General features: G+C 40.3%; 1 protein-coding gene across 2 annotated transcripts in view; it reads left to right on the top strand.

Moving 5' to 3' along the window:
* LOC137108035 (gamma-aminobutyric acid receptor subunit beta-2) overlaps positions 1-17,107 on the top strand; it is a 56,239-nt gene that overhangs the window by 28,227 nt on the left and 10,905 nt on the right. For both annotated transcript variants that reach the window (XM_067492308.1, XM_067492307.1), the window contains exon 5: positions 8,802-8,884. In XM_067492308.1, the coding sequence (XP_067348409.1) occupies positions 8,802-8,884 (83 nt within the window). The remainder of the gene's footprint in view (positions 1-8,801; positions 8,885-17,107) is intronic.

A 17,107-nucleotide genomic window follows, 5' to 3' on the forward strand; every position in this document is an offset into this window, starting at 1 on the left:
TGAATTACTAATTTTATTCAGTATCACAACTCAGGGGACAAAGTGTTAATTGGTTGACATTTGGTGGAATCTGTGAGCTGAATGTCTTAAATACATACTAGAAGCAGAAAGGGGGGGGCAGCTTGTGCAGTTGTCTTCAGAGTTAAAATAAACCTAACATCATCTCTAAATCTCACTAATTAAGATGCAGTGTTTTGTTTGTTTATACGGTTCATAAACTGGAATGTGAAAGTGACAGTTTGTGGTTTTACAAGTTGTTACGTGTTGGAACTATATCTGCAGTAGGAAAACAAGAACAACAACTGCCAGTGACTTCCTGGAGGCTTGTCATCATTGTGAGGTTGCCAGACAGCCGGCAGAGATGTTTCACCAAAGTGTTAGGCAGATGGAGAAACGGTTTTATTTATCAGGAAATATATACAGCGCATAGTGTACAAGCATTATGTCTCCTGCGTCTTTCTACTTACTGTAAAAGCAACTGTCCTAATAAAAAGCAGCCTCAGACTTGAATTGCTATCGTTTTATGACGATTTGTTTTTATCATTGTGAGCTTAGTGATGCAAACAGTTATCTGTGCATCATTCTAAATAGTTCATTTGTTACAGAAATGCAATATGTGTATTTTATTAAGGAAAGAATGGCCACATGCATTGTAGAAGGACAGTTTTCCAGTTTGAAGCTGAAAATTCAAGGGGTGATGTTCAATGTTGTTAGTGGTCTCAACAGAGGTGATGAGAATGTGATGGGCATGTTTGGTCTTCAGCACAGGAACACAGAAGGACAGATGCTGGTAGACTTTGCAAAGAGGGTGGAAATAGCTGTAGTGAACACGTTCTTCAGGCAGGAACATAGGGTGACGTATAAGATCAGAGGTAGAAGCACTCAGGTGGACATCTTGTGTAGATGTTGCAATCTGAAAGAGATCAGTGACTCTAAAGTATTAGTAGGGAAGAGTGTAGCCAGACAACACAGGATGGTGGTGTGTAAAATGATGCTGGTGGTGAGGAAGATGAAGATGACAAAGGTAGAGCAAAGGACAAAGTGGTGGAAGTGGAAAAAGTAAGAATGTGTAGTTTTCAGGGAGGATCTGAGATACTCTGGGTTATCAGGAGGTGCTTCCAGATGACTGGACCACTACAGCTAATGTGATCAGGGAGACAAGTAGGAGGGTACTTGGTGTGTCATCAGGGAAAGAGGTTAGCTAAAAAGTGGGACACTGAGAGGACTGAAGACAGTAGACAGGAGTACAGGGAGATGCAGCAGAAGGTGAAGGTAGAGGTGGCAAAGGCCAAACACAGAGCAATTGAAGACTTCTACGCTACGTTGGACACTAAGGAGAAAGCGGTGGATTTGTACAGGTTGGTGAGGCAGAGAGATAGAGATGGGAAGGATGTGCAGCAGGTTATGGTGATTAAACATAAGGATGGAATAGTATTGACAGGTGCCAGGAGTGTGATGGGAAGATGGAAGGAGAACTTCGAAGAGTTGATGAATGAGAATATGAAAGAGAACGAAGAGTAGAAGAGGTGACTGGTGTGGAGCAAGAAGTAGCAAAGATTAGTAAGAGTAAAGTGAGGAGGACGTTGAAGAGGATGAAGAGCGGAAAGGCAGTTGGTCCTGATGACATACCTGTGTATGTATGGAAGTGTCTAGTCTTTCTGACTAGTTTGTTTAACAAGATCTTGGAGAGTGAGAGGATGCTGAGGACTAGAGGAAAAGTGTACTGGTGCCCATTTTTAAGAACAAAGGAGATGTGCAGAGCTGTGGCAACTACAGAGGAATAAAGCTGATGAGCCACACAATGAAGTTGTGGGAAAGAGTAATGGAAGCTCGGCTAAGAGCAGAGGTGAACATTTGTGAGCAGCAATATGGTTTCATGCCTAGAAAGAGTCCAACAGATGCAGTATTTGCTTTGAGGAAGTACAGTTCATGATGTTTGCAGATGACATTGTGATCTGTAGTGAGAGCAAGTGGAGGGAAATCTAGAGAGGTGGAGGTCTGCTGTGGAAAACTGAGAAATGAAGCTTAGCCGCAGTAAAACAGAATACGTGTGTGAATGAGAGGGACCCAGGTGGAACGGTGAGGTTACAGGGAGCAGAGGTGAAGAAGGTGCAGGACTTTAAGTCCTTAGGGTCAAAGGTTCAGAGCAACGTGTGGAAAAGTGTTTAAAGTGTGGAACTCAAAATGTCCCTGCTCGCATTCAGTTTTACTCAAACTTTTCTCAGATTTTTATTCGTTTTTACACTTTTAGCAACATGGCTAACCAAAACCCAGTGGCCTTGGACTAAAGCTAAACATGCATAGCAACAACCCACCACACAGTCTGGTTATTTATTGGAAATCATTTTTTGGGTATAGCAATAGAAAACACTGACGCTAAAATAGGCCTGATGGTTTGGAGTGCGAGCAGAGTAACACTGAATGCGAGCAGGGACATTTTGAGTGTGAGGGCGAAAAAAATTGGCTGAATTACATAATGCAAAAACCAGTTCCATAATTAAGTGCAAATTTTACAACAAATAAAAAATAAAACTGAACAAGATGGCAAAGATGATGTAACTGAGAACCAAAGCAAGGCCTCTGCCATCACCTTTATCCACCCCAATGCTCTTATTTGTGCTTCATTATCTATTATTTGAGCTCTTTAAAAACCGGTTCCAAAATAATAAAAAAAAACAAAAAACAACCAACACCACACTCGTAATTATTCTACTTGAAATTCTATTCAAACTTAATAAGTAAATTAATTCAGTAGAATAGTGATGGAGTGAATGCTCAAAAGAAATCGCACGGCATTCGGAGTGAACCCATCATGTTTCATGTACATATCAGCATTATACTTTAGCATTTTGCCTTGTACTAACTATCAAAACAAATAGACAGGGATGGATAATAAAGCTTCATCACAGCAGCCAACCATGAGTCCATAGATAAGAGTGTGAGAGGGGGAACGTAAGGATGAAGCGGTGAATAATAAGGCTGCCATTCTTCGCCTGCCTTTAGTCTTGTGCAAGAACTTGACTCCCACTGAGGAAGTTGCCACAGAGAAGCACAGCATGGTGGGTAATCATCTAAGCACACCTGACAACACAGATACGTTTGTGCCGGAGGAGGGGCTCATCTCGAGTCCAATCCTCACAGTTACACAGCAGAGATAATCACCCCTGTGTGCCTCTGTGAATCTCTCTCGCACCGACAGCCACAGCCAATGCTGATCTTTTTCCTCTCATGATCTATGCATTTTCAAATGCCAAGCCATCCAAGAACAACATCATTAAAAAAAAAAAATGAACGAGATCTGATTGGCAGCAATCTTCTGAAATGATCCTTCAGGAATATGACAATACTTGTATGTATAGTCAAAAATGACAAACTCTGGTGAATCTAGTACCTTATCACTTTAAGTGTACTAATGCTGAACACAACCAGTGTGTACTAGACATGAAATTGCAACAGTAGGAACTTATTCACAGCGACACACACACACACACACACACACACACACACACACACACACCATCTGTTCACATACTACTTTGCATTTCACTGTGGTGAACTGTAAACATTTTGAGGCAGACCTCACAATACACATGAAAAGTAAATTGCTAACACACACACACACACACACCTATCTAGTTTGTTTCTGTTTGAACTAATCTTCCACCTGTCACCTATTGCAGTGTTGCAATAGGTGTTTTTACGCCGGTTGCCCTTCCTGCCACAACCCTTCCTGTGGCCACCCTCACATTTTATCCGGGCTGGGGACTGGCACCAGGGTGGCCCTTGGTGGCTGGGCGGGGCGTGATTCAAACCTGTGGCCTTCTGTATCCAAACCCAATGCTCTGCCAGTGAGGTGCGGCTGAAATGCTGCTTTAACTCCTCACAATCGATTTGATTGTTGCTACTCCTGCAGATAGCAAAAGCTACAATCAATACAGAATAAAATGTTTGGAAGATACAGTCCACAATATGTGGTAAATAAGGCTCTAAAAGAGGAAATTAAAAATGATAATGGCCAATAAATAGCTTTGAAACTATGTTTGTTTGCCTGGCAAGCAGCTTCTAGCAGTCAAATACTGCAGCCAAATAACTGTCCTTTCCAAAAAATCAACAGTAAAAATTGTCTGTGTGCTCAAACACTGTATGTTTACTACAAAGCGTCCGACCTCACTGATTTCAAAACCTTTCTCCTACCAGTCACACTGATTTAACCAAACTTCAACCACAACTGTAGTTTCTGCTGTTACCAACAAACATCCAGACTTGTGACTCACGAAGGCAGCACAAGGCAAACGAGACCACTGCAGTCAAAGGAAAAACAAAAGATTAGGGAGAAATCTGAAGGAGGGAGAGTGATCAGGGAAAAGAGAGTGAGGAATATCATGACAGCATTTTTTTTGGATGGCAACAAAAGGAATTCAAGGGGACGTGTAATAGCAGGTTTCATATAACGCTACCTCTAAATTTCCTGCCACGGAGTGAGAAGGGGAGGCTGTTTGAGCCCAAATGGTTTGAAAGGATTCTCCCTTTTTTTTTTCCCCCCTCTTGTTGTCAGTGTTTATTTCTCTCTGATAGATTTGCTGTTGGGTGATGGGCCTCTTTGGCTTCTAAGTGTTTAACCAAGGAATAAATTGCCAGTTACTTTTTGGCAACTTTCTGATCTCTGTACTAAAGAAGGAATCAGTGGTGTAGAACCAAGAGCAAAAGCCTCTGGCAGAGTCTTTGAAAAGACTGTGTGGGAAAGGGAAAGGTGATGCATGGCTCTGTGTGTGTGTGTGTGTGTGTGTGTGTGTGTGTGTGTGCGTGTGTGTGTGTGTGTGTGCGCATTTGTGTTGCGTTTGTAGCTGTCTGGATTTCTATTTACCTGTTCATACCATCCCACTCCTCCCATCCATTAAGTGATGCACAGCCACATTTCGTGCTCAGTGTCAGTATGTAAGACTTAGTGTAGTCCTCAGTTGCTTGGTTACTGCCTAAGGACACCGCCAACCACACCAACTGAGCCCCATATGTTGCATCACCTGCAGTGCCCCTCCATATTTACCAGATGCTGCTCGAAGACTCTGTTCCCAAATGGATGAAACTCGTGAGGTCAAATCAGGGCCAAGCAGCCTTAAGGGTTTCCAGCAGTCACCAGCATTAAGGTCAAGCAATAAGTTGACTGTTGGCTGCACACTTGTGCTTAGTGGATTTATTTTAGTTTCCTTTTGTGGTACAAAGTAAATACAGTTTTCTTTAAACACAGAGATCATATAATTTCATAGTCACTTTATTGTACTGGTCCCAATCGCCAGTATTTTGTGCAATAGGTTATTATGTCCAAGCCTCATTTATGACCTGATTGTTTAGGTGATTATCAGTTATCAGATTTGGAAGTAGACTTGAGCGTTGTTGCCGCGTGAGACAATGTTTGTTGAAGAAATGGTCTTTAGCGTGACAGACAGTCATGGAGTGAATGTGTGAGGGGAAAATGGAGAAGCTGAGCTGTTGAAGCAGTGAACGTTGGAGCTTATGTTTTAGTCGTATAGTTCTAATAAATTAGGTGACCTGAACAATGCCCATACTGGAGCAGGCCCAAAGCCAAGACCAGGAACTTGGAGCAGCGTGAACAGCGAACCAAAAGAACCACATGGAAGCAGCATGGCAACCAAACCGAGCTTCAGACCAGACGCCAGGAGTCAGGCATTATCATGGGTGGCTGGAAGACAGAAGTATAGTAACAGCTAGGGTGGACTTGCGTCCAGTCCTAGTGAGAATATGAAAAACATCACATATACGTATGCCGTAGACATTCCAAGAGCTTTTAAATTAACAATTTAGTGTGAAGCCGAGGTATAGCTGTGACTGCATCCAGTGACTGCATCCACTGACGCCTTGCTAAGCTAAGCTGACAGTTTAATCAGTCACTGTCTTGCCATCAGTAGAGACGGGAGACTCGGAGTGATTGGTCAACACAGTTTTCAGTGCCTTGGGTCGCTGGGTAGCTGCTTACGGGGCAGGACAGGATAAAAGTGGTATTATGACCACATGCTCTGCACAGTCCGAGAGCAGTACTTAAAAGTTAGCATTATGTTTTAAAATGGGCTTTAAAAACACTGAAATTATGCTGCAATGACATTAATGTGAGTAACACATTGAAGGGTCATTCTTGTTTTTTCCATTGCAGTATAATCATTTTTACTTTCATAAAGGATCTCAATACTTTTCTGTCTTTGCCTGCAGCGTCCCACGAGTTTCATCCAGAGCTGCATTATTTGATATTTAAGATAATGATAGCATTTGGAGAGCATTAATCTCCAATAGCCAGCTGCTTCCCACCTACAGCCTACCAAGTAAACACAGGGAGTAGGAAGCTCACAGAACAAACCCCGTGGCTTCTGTTACACTAAATACTTATTTAATCAAAAACCACTGACATTTTATGTGGTTGCATATAAAATATTAGAACGGCAAACAAACTAAGCAAACTTATTATTAATAAATGCAATTAGTTCTAACATTTATTTAAAAATGTACTGATAGTACACAAATAATTGTAAAGTTTTTCTCCAAATCATCAACATTTGCAATGTGCAAAATATGTGAACCTCTTGGCAAATAAAATCAAGTCTCTACGAAGCAAACCTGGAGTCCTGGGGTTTTTTTAATCATCATAAGCTTTTTTCATATGTCACCCGGTGACAATTTAATTATAAATCAAATTAGTTTTGAAAGTAGTAACATGACTGAATGTAAGTGTTTTGGCTTTCCCTATAAAAGCCTATTAGACATGGTGAAAGGTGATGGGAGCACTCTGCTTCTGACAGACCTGAAAACATCTGGCAAGTAAGTGGATGGGCCAGTAATCCAGTTGGGTAAGCGCAGGACCCCCGAGACCCACACACTACAACCAGTCTTGTTGAACATTTTTATGCCGGATGCCTTTTCTGATGCAACGCTCCCCAGTTTCTACTGGACTAGGGACCAGCACTGCACAAATGGGGATGGGGGTGGGCTGTTGGGGGTTCAGTGTCTTGCCCAGGGAGACTTCGACATGTGGTCGGGAAGAGCCCCCGAACCTATAGTCGGTAGGCGGCCACTCTACCAACTGAGCCACTGCCGCCAATCAAATTATTTACTACATGCAATTATTTTTTTTTTACTACCTCATTGATTCCGATGGAAAATTGCTGTTGGACAGCTGGATTCTTTAAAAGAGACTAGATTATCGAAGCAAACAAATTTTTACCTTGGACGGAAGGTGTTACATGAATCATAACTCACAGAACTTCTGAACAAAAGTTAGGATGAGATAAATCCCACTGTTGTACAGGCCTTTACCATCAGTTCCATGTTCTACACAAAATCTACTCCCTTGATTTACACAAGCTTTAGACAGAATCCTTTTGTGTATATGGTGCATAGTATGATAGCTAAACACTACAGATAATAATAATAATAATAATAATTTAATTAGAGAGCAGCACCTCACAATAAATAACACTATTTGCATTGTTCCTGTGGAGCTGTGTTTGAACCTCATAAGCGCTTCCTTCGAAGGAGACACCAGTCAAGAAGTTGAAACATGAGATGTGCTTTGATTATAAGAGGAGACGAATAGAAAAGAATCTCGTCTCTTTTTGTTTATTCATATATTCAGCTCTATACATGAACTGACACCACAATACATAAATGCAACAAATGGTGAGGACATGTATGACCACTGCAAGAAAACCAAACCAAGAAAACCCCCCTGTCAGTTTAGCTGAAGTAACCAGTGACACAGACAAGCATTTGTGTGTTGTATCCTGGCTTTTGCTTAATGAAAACTAAGATCATTACTACCCCGCAACCCCCTGACCCTTTACAAGACAAATGCTTTTTGTAATAAGTTAATGACTGGATTGTGAAAATAAATTCTCTTTATTCTGCAATGCTGACAGCTATAGACAGAGGTATCACATGTTCAGGTTGTCCATCTGTCCCGATGAGTGCCCCCACCTTTAGAACACAATATCTGAGGGAAGACAAGCTGAAGATGAACTGATGAAACTTTTACATTGACTTTTTACATTTGACAAAGTCTGTGTGAACTTATTACAAAAGGAGTCTGGGCAGACATGCATGCAAACTGCAATCACTGGTTCGTGGTGGAAAACCACCATGATGTGGTACTTTTAGTTAGTAGAAGTAGCAATCGAAGCATCACGCAATATATGCAACCATCTATGAAATGTCCAGATGTCGTCAGGCTGTAACGCCCCCCCTTTTATCACACCTATTCCATGAACAGACGACAATCGTTCCCACTGTTGTCTCGGCTCTATTCCCGTCATTACTGACACGCCGTGTTTGATCCCTGCAGTGTCTCACGTCCACAGGTGCGGCCTAACAGAGGACCAACAGGATTATCCAAACAATGCAAAAACGGGGACATAAGGATTAGCTTTAACCTGTAATCCCCAGTGGAGTTCCCACTGGCACAACTACCCCGAACCCAAAGTGTTTTCCTTTAAAGTTTGGGATGATTTGAGTCATGTTTAGTCATTCATGGCTAATGTTAATATTGTAAATGCTCATTAAAATTACCGAGCTTCGGTAAATTACATTTTCACAAAGTAAATAAATAATCAATCCACATAAACTGCAATCCACTGAGGATTTTCCATCAACCTCTGGCCTCTCTACATTTGTCGGTACACACAAAGCAGATACTGAAGATTACTGTCATTTTACCACCAAAGACAACCAACAGCCAGTCTCCTGTCAGATTGTGCCACAGTAGTGGGAACTGCACATTTCATTATGTCATGTCGTTTCAGGATCACTACCACCGCCGCTTGCATGATGGACCTGAGACGGTATCCACTGGATGAGCAAAACTGCACACTCGAGATAGAGAGTTGTGAGTAACTCCTTATTTTATCAGTTAAACGTAAATGACTTATTGATATTTTAGTACTTGACATTACAGCTCACCGATAACAGGGTTTTGTTGGATTTATTTATTTATTTTTATATATTATCAATATACATCTAGATTTCTTACATGAAACGCACATGGTAGTTTCTGTGTGACAGTTACTGAAAATTATTTACCATTACATTCTTATCCAGCCTAATAATAGGCCTTGCTATCAGTGTTTTCCTACTCGTCAGTGCTGCATTTTAAAATTCTTTACATAAGTTAATTTACCAGCTATTATGAACCACGTAAAAATGGGCTCCACTAGAATGTTTACATTTTCAACATAATCCTTTCCATACAACTTACAATATTTTCCCTTGGTAAAAGTATAAACCTTCCCAAATATACCCTCAGCTGGGTTTGCTTTTCCAGAGAAGAGATATTATGACAAATTAACTCCATTTTACTATAGCTGTGCTGATTTATTGCACAAAAACAGATTCTAAAAGTATTATTACATTATCCTTTTAAGCAATTTCTCATATATAGCACAAAGACAATGGAAAAATAAGGGGACTTTAGGTGAGGTGATTTAAGATTAGCCTACTTTTGTCAACCCAGTTACATGTTGATGATTCATGATTAACCAAATCAAATGACCTTATTCTTACAGTTCATTGTGTGTCTATCTTCACTGTGTGCTATTCGTTATGCAAACCGTGCTGTCCATGGTACTGAATTGACAGACGGGAGCTAATGGTGTGCGAAGCAACACAGGTAGTTTCAACTCATCTACTAGTACAAGTGGTTTATCCAGAAGTCAACTGGATAAATGTAAATGCATCCAGATGAGTGTAACATATACAGAGGGTTAAAGGATGTTTCAGAAAATTGTGCATCTGAGCTGGAAGGTCTGCAGCTGGTGCTGGTGTATTAAAAGAAACAGAGCGTATGGAGCAAAGGAGGCGGTTTAAGAGTCTTTCAGAACTCCAGGCCAAATAATGCAGGAAGTTACACAGTAAGGTTTTGGAGAAGCCCGACACCATCAGTGTGCATGTGGAAAGTGTTTATCCCCTAAGAATTTCCATAAAACAGTGCTGGTGTGAAGATTTTACTGCAACCTCTACATAATAATTTTTCCAGTCATTTAGTCACTAAATCTAATGATAATAATAATAATAATAATAATAATAATAATACAGAGAACGTTCTATGCTCAAAGATTATGCACACACAACATCATAGCCACTTTTCAAAATGTTCTGTATCCAGACATCTGTCCATTTGTCCTGCAGCAGCCTGCTCCAACCACTCCTGTGAGAGTGTGGTTACAGGAATGCATAAAGGCTGGAAGGTAGTCAGCTAATGGATCACAGTGTGTTTTGCTTGGTGCATTAGGCTCAACTGCACTGCAGGTTTCATCGGGCTTATAGCAATAGTTTGTTTATAACCAACCTGGGGCTATATGCACCACATGCTATATGCATGTTTGTGGTTAAGCTGTTATGCATATATGATACAGCCTTTTTTGTTTTTGCACTTAGCTAGGCAACAGATGGCAGTGTTTAATACCTGCCAACAGGTTACATTCATTGTAGTAGTCGTTTGACTGGTTTTACAGTTGGCCTCGCAATTTCAAACCCGTACAACTGACCTACAGTGAATTCATGTTAAATTATTGAGAGCTGGCTGCATCCATGGTGTCACTCTAATCTGCTGACGATGACCTCTGCGCCTACACGTAACACTGGGGACTTCTCCGTTATCCGAGTTACTCATACTCATTTCCACACCTCTGACTTCCTGTTTAACTCATGACGACAAGCTGACCTGGTCACAGTTGTGTCACCTTCAAACAGGAAAGTGCGATTCCAGTGACTAAGCTCATTGCTATTCTGATTATCCATGCAAACAAACTTTAACGTTAAATATGAGTTCACTCTTACACTACAGTACATGACTAGAAGAGAAAAAATACATTGTTTACAAATGAGTAAACACCACTTGGCTTTAATTTGGTGATAGGATTGTTCCACAAAGTTTAAAACATACTGACTGGGAAATAGCAGCTGTGGTGGTGTGTGAGAGTGCATGTTTTTAGACAGATATGGATGCTAGTGTGTGTGTGTGTAATTTACAGGCACTTGGAAATGGCACTGTATGTGTCTATTTAATGCAGCCCACACACACACACACACTTATTTAATCTGAGCCCTGAGAGTTGAAGGACCTGTGTAGCAGCAGTAAGGAGGGCTGTGCTGGACTGATGATGAGTCCACTTACTGAGTTAGATGGCTGATGTTTGGACACTGCTGCTTGTGTTTTTTTGTCCATCTCCAGCTCTTCTCTTTCACATATTTATCAGGGTCATAATTTGTCTGCTGTTCTGCCTCTATCGCTTGAATTGTTAACCACCCTAATGTCTCCTAACATTCCTGCCACAGAAATGACTGGTAATGAGAGATGACTGGTTAAATAAGGTTTGAAAAGTTGAATACAACACTTTTATTTAGAAATCAGGCTTTTATTCTTTCACGGCGACCTTTCCTAGTTGTATCAGGCAAAAGTTAAACAATACACCCTGGTTTAATAACCAACTTTTATTCGAGCGATAATCAGTTTCAATCCACTGCAGGGGAGCATGGAGCTAATGCACTGTTTTGTACTGAAAACACATTTGTAATTATAGAATCAGGTTATAAAACACAAAAAAAAATTACTGATAATAATTTGTTCTTGTTACATAAAAGGTGACCCAGAAAACACTGCAGATTCTTCTCCGGCAACCCAGACAATTATAGCTGTTCTTAGCCTGCAGCAACACTGTCTGTAAATATATACATTGCTTCGGAAGCTTCCCCCCCCCCCCCGATTTCCTGTACTGGATCACACCAGGACATGATGAATGGACGTGGATGATGCCCTGTAACTCACCCTTTGTGTTTTTTTCTAGAAAAAAAAAACAACACTGACTACCACAACCATTGACTAGTACAACATACTAGTATAGTACATTGACTAGTGGCAAGTCATTGTGCAAGATTAATTAATTTTATTGTAAATGCACAAACTACCTAATAGGTGCATTTGTAGCCATAGAAAGTTCCGTCAGGAATGCAGTTCCTTTAATTACGAAAAAGGCTCATTAAATCCAACCTGCAGTTCGTCTTGTCTTTTGTTGCAAAGTGTCGTTTTCGTCCCCAGTACTGAAACTCTTCTGCCTGTAGATGCATTAACAACTTCTTGGAGAAAACTAGTTTAAATCTGATTTATCACACAGCTGCTGTCATAACCCTGTGTTTATGTTGACGTCGCCAGATGATGTGATGGACATAAGATTTCTATAGATTGTGTCTCTGTCTCTTTAACGTGGGTTGTGATGAGATTAAATTACTGTTACATTCATGTTTAGTCATCCTGTCTCCTAAAAGGTTGCTAATCATCTAAACCGTAAAATCATTTTGGACATGTGATCAAAGATCACAGCACTACGATGTCATTTAGCCGAATATTTCGTGCATTATAAAAAAACTTTAGCCTGATATTTCTCTAATTTCCAAATATTCTTTGGATTTTTTTTACAGACTGGAGCTCAAACGAGCCAAATTTTCTTTGTTTATCAGGCAATACTGTCGTCTATGAATCTTTGATCTGATCCCAAAGATCTAATGAAAATACACTATAGCTACTTCTTTAATTTTCTGATGACACTTGGCTTTTCTGACTTTAACAGCTACCACTGTTGTATGAAGGTTTGGATAACCCTACAGAGCCCCGTCTTCCTGCATTAGTTTTGTTGGTACTTCCTCAGCATCTCTATGAGGCACTGTGTACTCCAAGACTCGACCTAGTGCAGTAGGCCACACAATATTTCACCTCACTGCAAGACACGACTACCCCACCCCCCCAACCCAGTTTTTGGGTAGCTGTTACAGTAAAGCACATGTACTGTGGTGATGTACAGAAGTCCATTCACATGTGAAGCAGCTGTGCTCCTCTTAAGTCATAACAAGAGAAGGATCACTCCACATTAAAACTGTGAACACATTTCCACTGATTAGCTGCTTTAGCATATGTGACTGTACATGGCTCTTTAGGAAACCGTGTAACTACTTTGAAGCAGCACTTAGAGACAAACCTGCAGTCAATAATACATTCACATGCTCACACATGCATGACCAAACAGATTAACACGTCCGTGTTTATTTCTGTATACACTGAGAGAGGGGGGGGGCACAGGCACATAGTGACTGTTATTTCACACAGTTGCTGTGCACTCACAATGAAACTATTGTCTCATTACAGCATCTCTACCAGCTAATAGTTATATTTTCTGCACCAACGATCCACATCATATGGACGAAGCCACTTCCACTCTCTCTCTCTCTCTCTCTCTCTCTCACTCTCTCTCTCTCTCTCGGAACATCAGATCCCATTTTTAGAAACTGCACATATCCTCTGGGGTGTGAACGGTTCCTACTCATGGGCTTGCATGGCTTATTTATTCATCTTATCTTCAGATGTTCCATCCCTGTCCACACATGCAGTTGGCTGCAGATTGCTATGTGCTGCAGAGTTTTTAATTGGATACCAGGAACAACATTAAAGTCGCTTTGAAGTGCGTGGAATCCGAAATTCTTCTGAGACAAATGTAAGAGTCTCTTCAGCTCATATGGGGGAGCTAGTAGCAGACAGTTGTTCCAGGGGTTTGATTTGACATGACTGTTGTGTGTTTGTGTGCCTGCGTGTGCGTGTAATGATGCTAGGGTTGACTTTTCAATGGCATAAACACACATTTCACTGGATCCCTTCTGTGTTTTAAATACTTGTGTGGTGGTGCAACATCACAAATTCTCAATATTGCTATTCATAGTGACGAAATTAGGAAGTCGTAGCATCATTTGTTTGTAAAGGTGTTTATTCTTTGATGAGATTTGTACACATTGTATAAATAAAAAAACCAATGGACGAAGTTGAGTAAATTTGATAGTTTTAGTCGTTACAAACAGCCTTTCAAGTCACATTTACAGTGGTGATACCGAGGTATAAATTATTATTTAATTTTTTTTTTCATAAGCGAAGCCAGTGTTTTATCTTGCTTCAAAATCCTTCTTTGCCCATTATAACAAATCAACGGAGACATTATTTCATAAGCTTGATAAAAAGGCCTGGAGTCAGATTTGGTCAGGGAGATATGCCAGAGTCCCAGTTAAATGGCTTTAGTATTGTATTGTTATCTCCTCTGATGCCATCGTGAACAATTCCATTCATTTTCGGCCTGCCAATGCCCCCAGACTTTGGAATGTGTGGGAGAAGCTTTCGTGGTAGCACAGAATACATATTGTCCCACCGAAGGATTTTTTTGGTTTTTTTTTTCAATGCTTGACTTTGCAGGTCTTCCCATTGAGGAATATCAGAGCGTATCCTTTATTTCCCCTCATTTCATAGTTAACAGATTTATTCCTTTATGTGATGTACTGATGTTTTTTTTCTAACCCTACCCCCCCCCCCCTCACTCACTCACTGCCTTCCCTCTTTTCAAGCAATATCATGCAAGATGCAAAGCCAAACAATCGAAATGTGCCAAACTGTGTAACGTAAGAACTGTGTGAAAGCAAAGTGAGGAAAAAGTGCACAGTCAGCCTCACTTATGTAGAAACAATGATGTTAAGTGGATCGAGTTGCCAGACAATCAAAAATATGGAGGACTGGATCAAATAACTGACTGATACATGAACGGTTCGCAAAAATGCACTCACTTCTCTTTACTGGAAGTGTGTAAGTCAGAGACCGGACAATTGTTGTTGTGTGTTTGCAGTCGTTATTCCTAGAATACTGCGTAGCCATTGCTGGACAGGCTGTGTAGATGCTGGATTTTAGTTGATAAGGTAAACTTCCTTCTACTTTGATATATCCTGTGTGCAGGTAGAAAAGCAGGCCGCCATGATAGCACAGGAAGGGAGAAAAACACACAAGAGAAATCACAGGGTCCCTGGTCTTCCTGTAGGGGTGATCCTCTGAGACCCAACACATTGACTCAAATTTAAATTTTTAAATCTCAGACGGAGGAAGTTTTTAATTTGTGGTTTTACCACTTAAGAAATGTATCTAAAATTAGGTTATTCTGTCTGCCCCTAACATGACCCGTCTTTATTTCTACCCATCTTGACTAATACGATTTGCTTATATGTTGCACTTAGTAGAATAGCACTCAGTTGTCTGCAGCTGGATGCCTTTTTACTGGAACTACGAGGACACATTAATCTCATTTCACTCTCTCCCCTTTGGCTACTTATTGCTTTTAGCATACATCCTTTTGTGAGGGGGTGATGATGATGATCACGATTATTAGGTATGAGTACCTAAAGTATATCTCACTCAAAACTTCTAGAAATAAAGTATATTATTTTACTTTGCATAATTTTGTAAGAAAATAAGACGTATTCGTATATTACGTATACGTATATTAAAACGTATTCTAGTAGATTCAAACACTGAACAACCAACTCTACTTTTGCCAAGAGGATGTCAGAGGGTGGGGGTGTTGAAAGAGCCACTGAGGACTGCTTTAATAACTGAGACTGAATAAATGGGTCACAAAAGTATTAATTAAGCAGAGCAGGTGTATGTGGGATGAAGATGACGAGAGAAGGTAAAGTGTAAAACATATGGACACAAGTTATGAAAGAGAAATAACCGAGAGGAAAGAAGAAGAGGGGTGTAATCAAATCAAAATATATATATATATATATATATATATATATATATATATATATATATATATATATATATATATATATATATATATATATATATATATATATATATATATATATATATATATATATATATATATATATATATATATATATATATATATGTGTGTGTGTGTGTGTGTGTGTGTGTGTGTGTGTGTGTGTGTGTATGTGTGTGTATGTGTGTGTGTTTGAAAGCAAGATATATAAGTTGGAGAAGAAAAAGAAAAAAAGCACACAAGACGAAAAAGACAGCGGTTTGGGTTCTATATTTAATGCACTAATCAATTATACGGCTCAGGTAAGACTTCCCTCAAAATTGTGTCAAATATCCTTCATTCATCATCCAACACTGCCATGTCTTCACCATCATCCAAGGCCCACACACACACACACACACACACACACCTGAAACATGTCCCCTCTCCGTGAGATTTAGGAGAAACATTGCAGACACTCCACCATCATCACTGTTGAACAGAGTAACAGCTTTGCACGACAAATGCAATCAAATGATAAAATAATCACACAGGCAAACTCAGCAGGCCTGCATGCAAATCCCAACCGCCGCAAACAGGCAGTTGTAACAAGTGCTGCGACCATCAGAAATGAAATTAAGTTGCATGTTCAAATGCTGACAACATTCACCATTTTCATTTAATCTCCTGCTGTTGCCAAAAATGGAGCAATACACATACCTGTAAAAACAGAGGGATCGAGCGGTTTTATCAGTTTTTATGATGCAAAACTTAAATATTCAGCCGTTTGTTGCAAGGCAACAATGTATTGCAAGTTTTTGCCTCCTCTCTCCCAAACCGAGAAAGTTCACACTTCAATACACTCGTCACGATGTTCCATCAGAACTGTGAGATACTCTTTCCTCGCTACAATAGCTTACTATGTTAAATAAAATAAAAATACAGCATAACAATTGTGTTGCACTACACTGAAAAATATTGAAGAAAGCGAAAGCTGGTTTTTCAGGGCTGTCGTGACACATGCACAGAAATTTAAACCATGCTAATGGGACTTACTGAATATTTCGTTGACACCTGCCATTTTTCTTAGATTATGTCTTTTTTCGCAGTTTTATTGGGGAACCACCCTTCTAGAAAAAAAAAAGAAAAAGAAAAAGAAGAGGGCACTAACCCTAGCTGTTGCTTGTCTCTTCTCGTCTCCTCACCTTCCTTCCTCTCCCCACCTTCCTTCCTCTCCCCTCTCTGCATCCAATGCCCTGAAGTCAGCAGACATGACAACTGCACCGGAGTAGACAGTAGGCAGTGGATTATGCAAGAGCTAAATTCCATGGACTAATGAAAAATGTCCACTTTTCCTTTTGCTTTTTTAACAGTACGTGTCTTCAGCCCCAACTACAGAGCACCGTGTTACTCAATCATTTATTGAGCATGTCCACTGTCTGCTTCACTGTCCATGTCTCCACGGATTTGGCCAGAATGAGAGCAAA

The sequence above is a fragment of the Channa argus genome, chromosome 22 (assembly GCF_033026475.1).
Source record: "Channa argus isolate prfri chromosome 22, Channa argus male v1.0, whole genome shotgun sequence".
Taxonomy (NCBI): domain Eukaryota; kingdom Metazoa; phylum Chordata; class Actinopteri; order Anabantiformes; family Channidae; genus Channa; species Channa argus.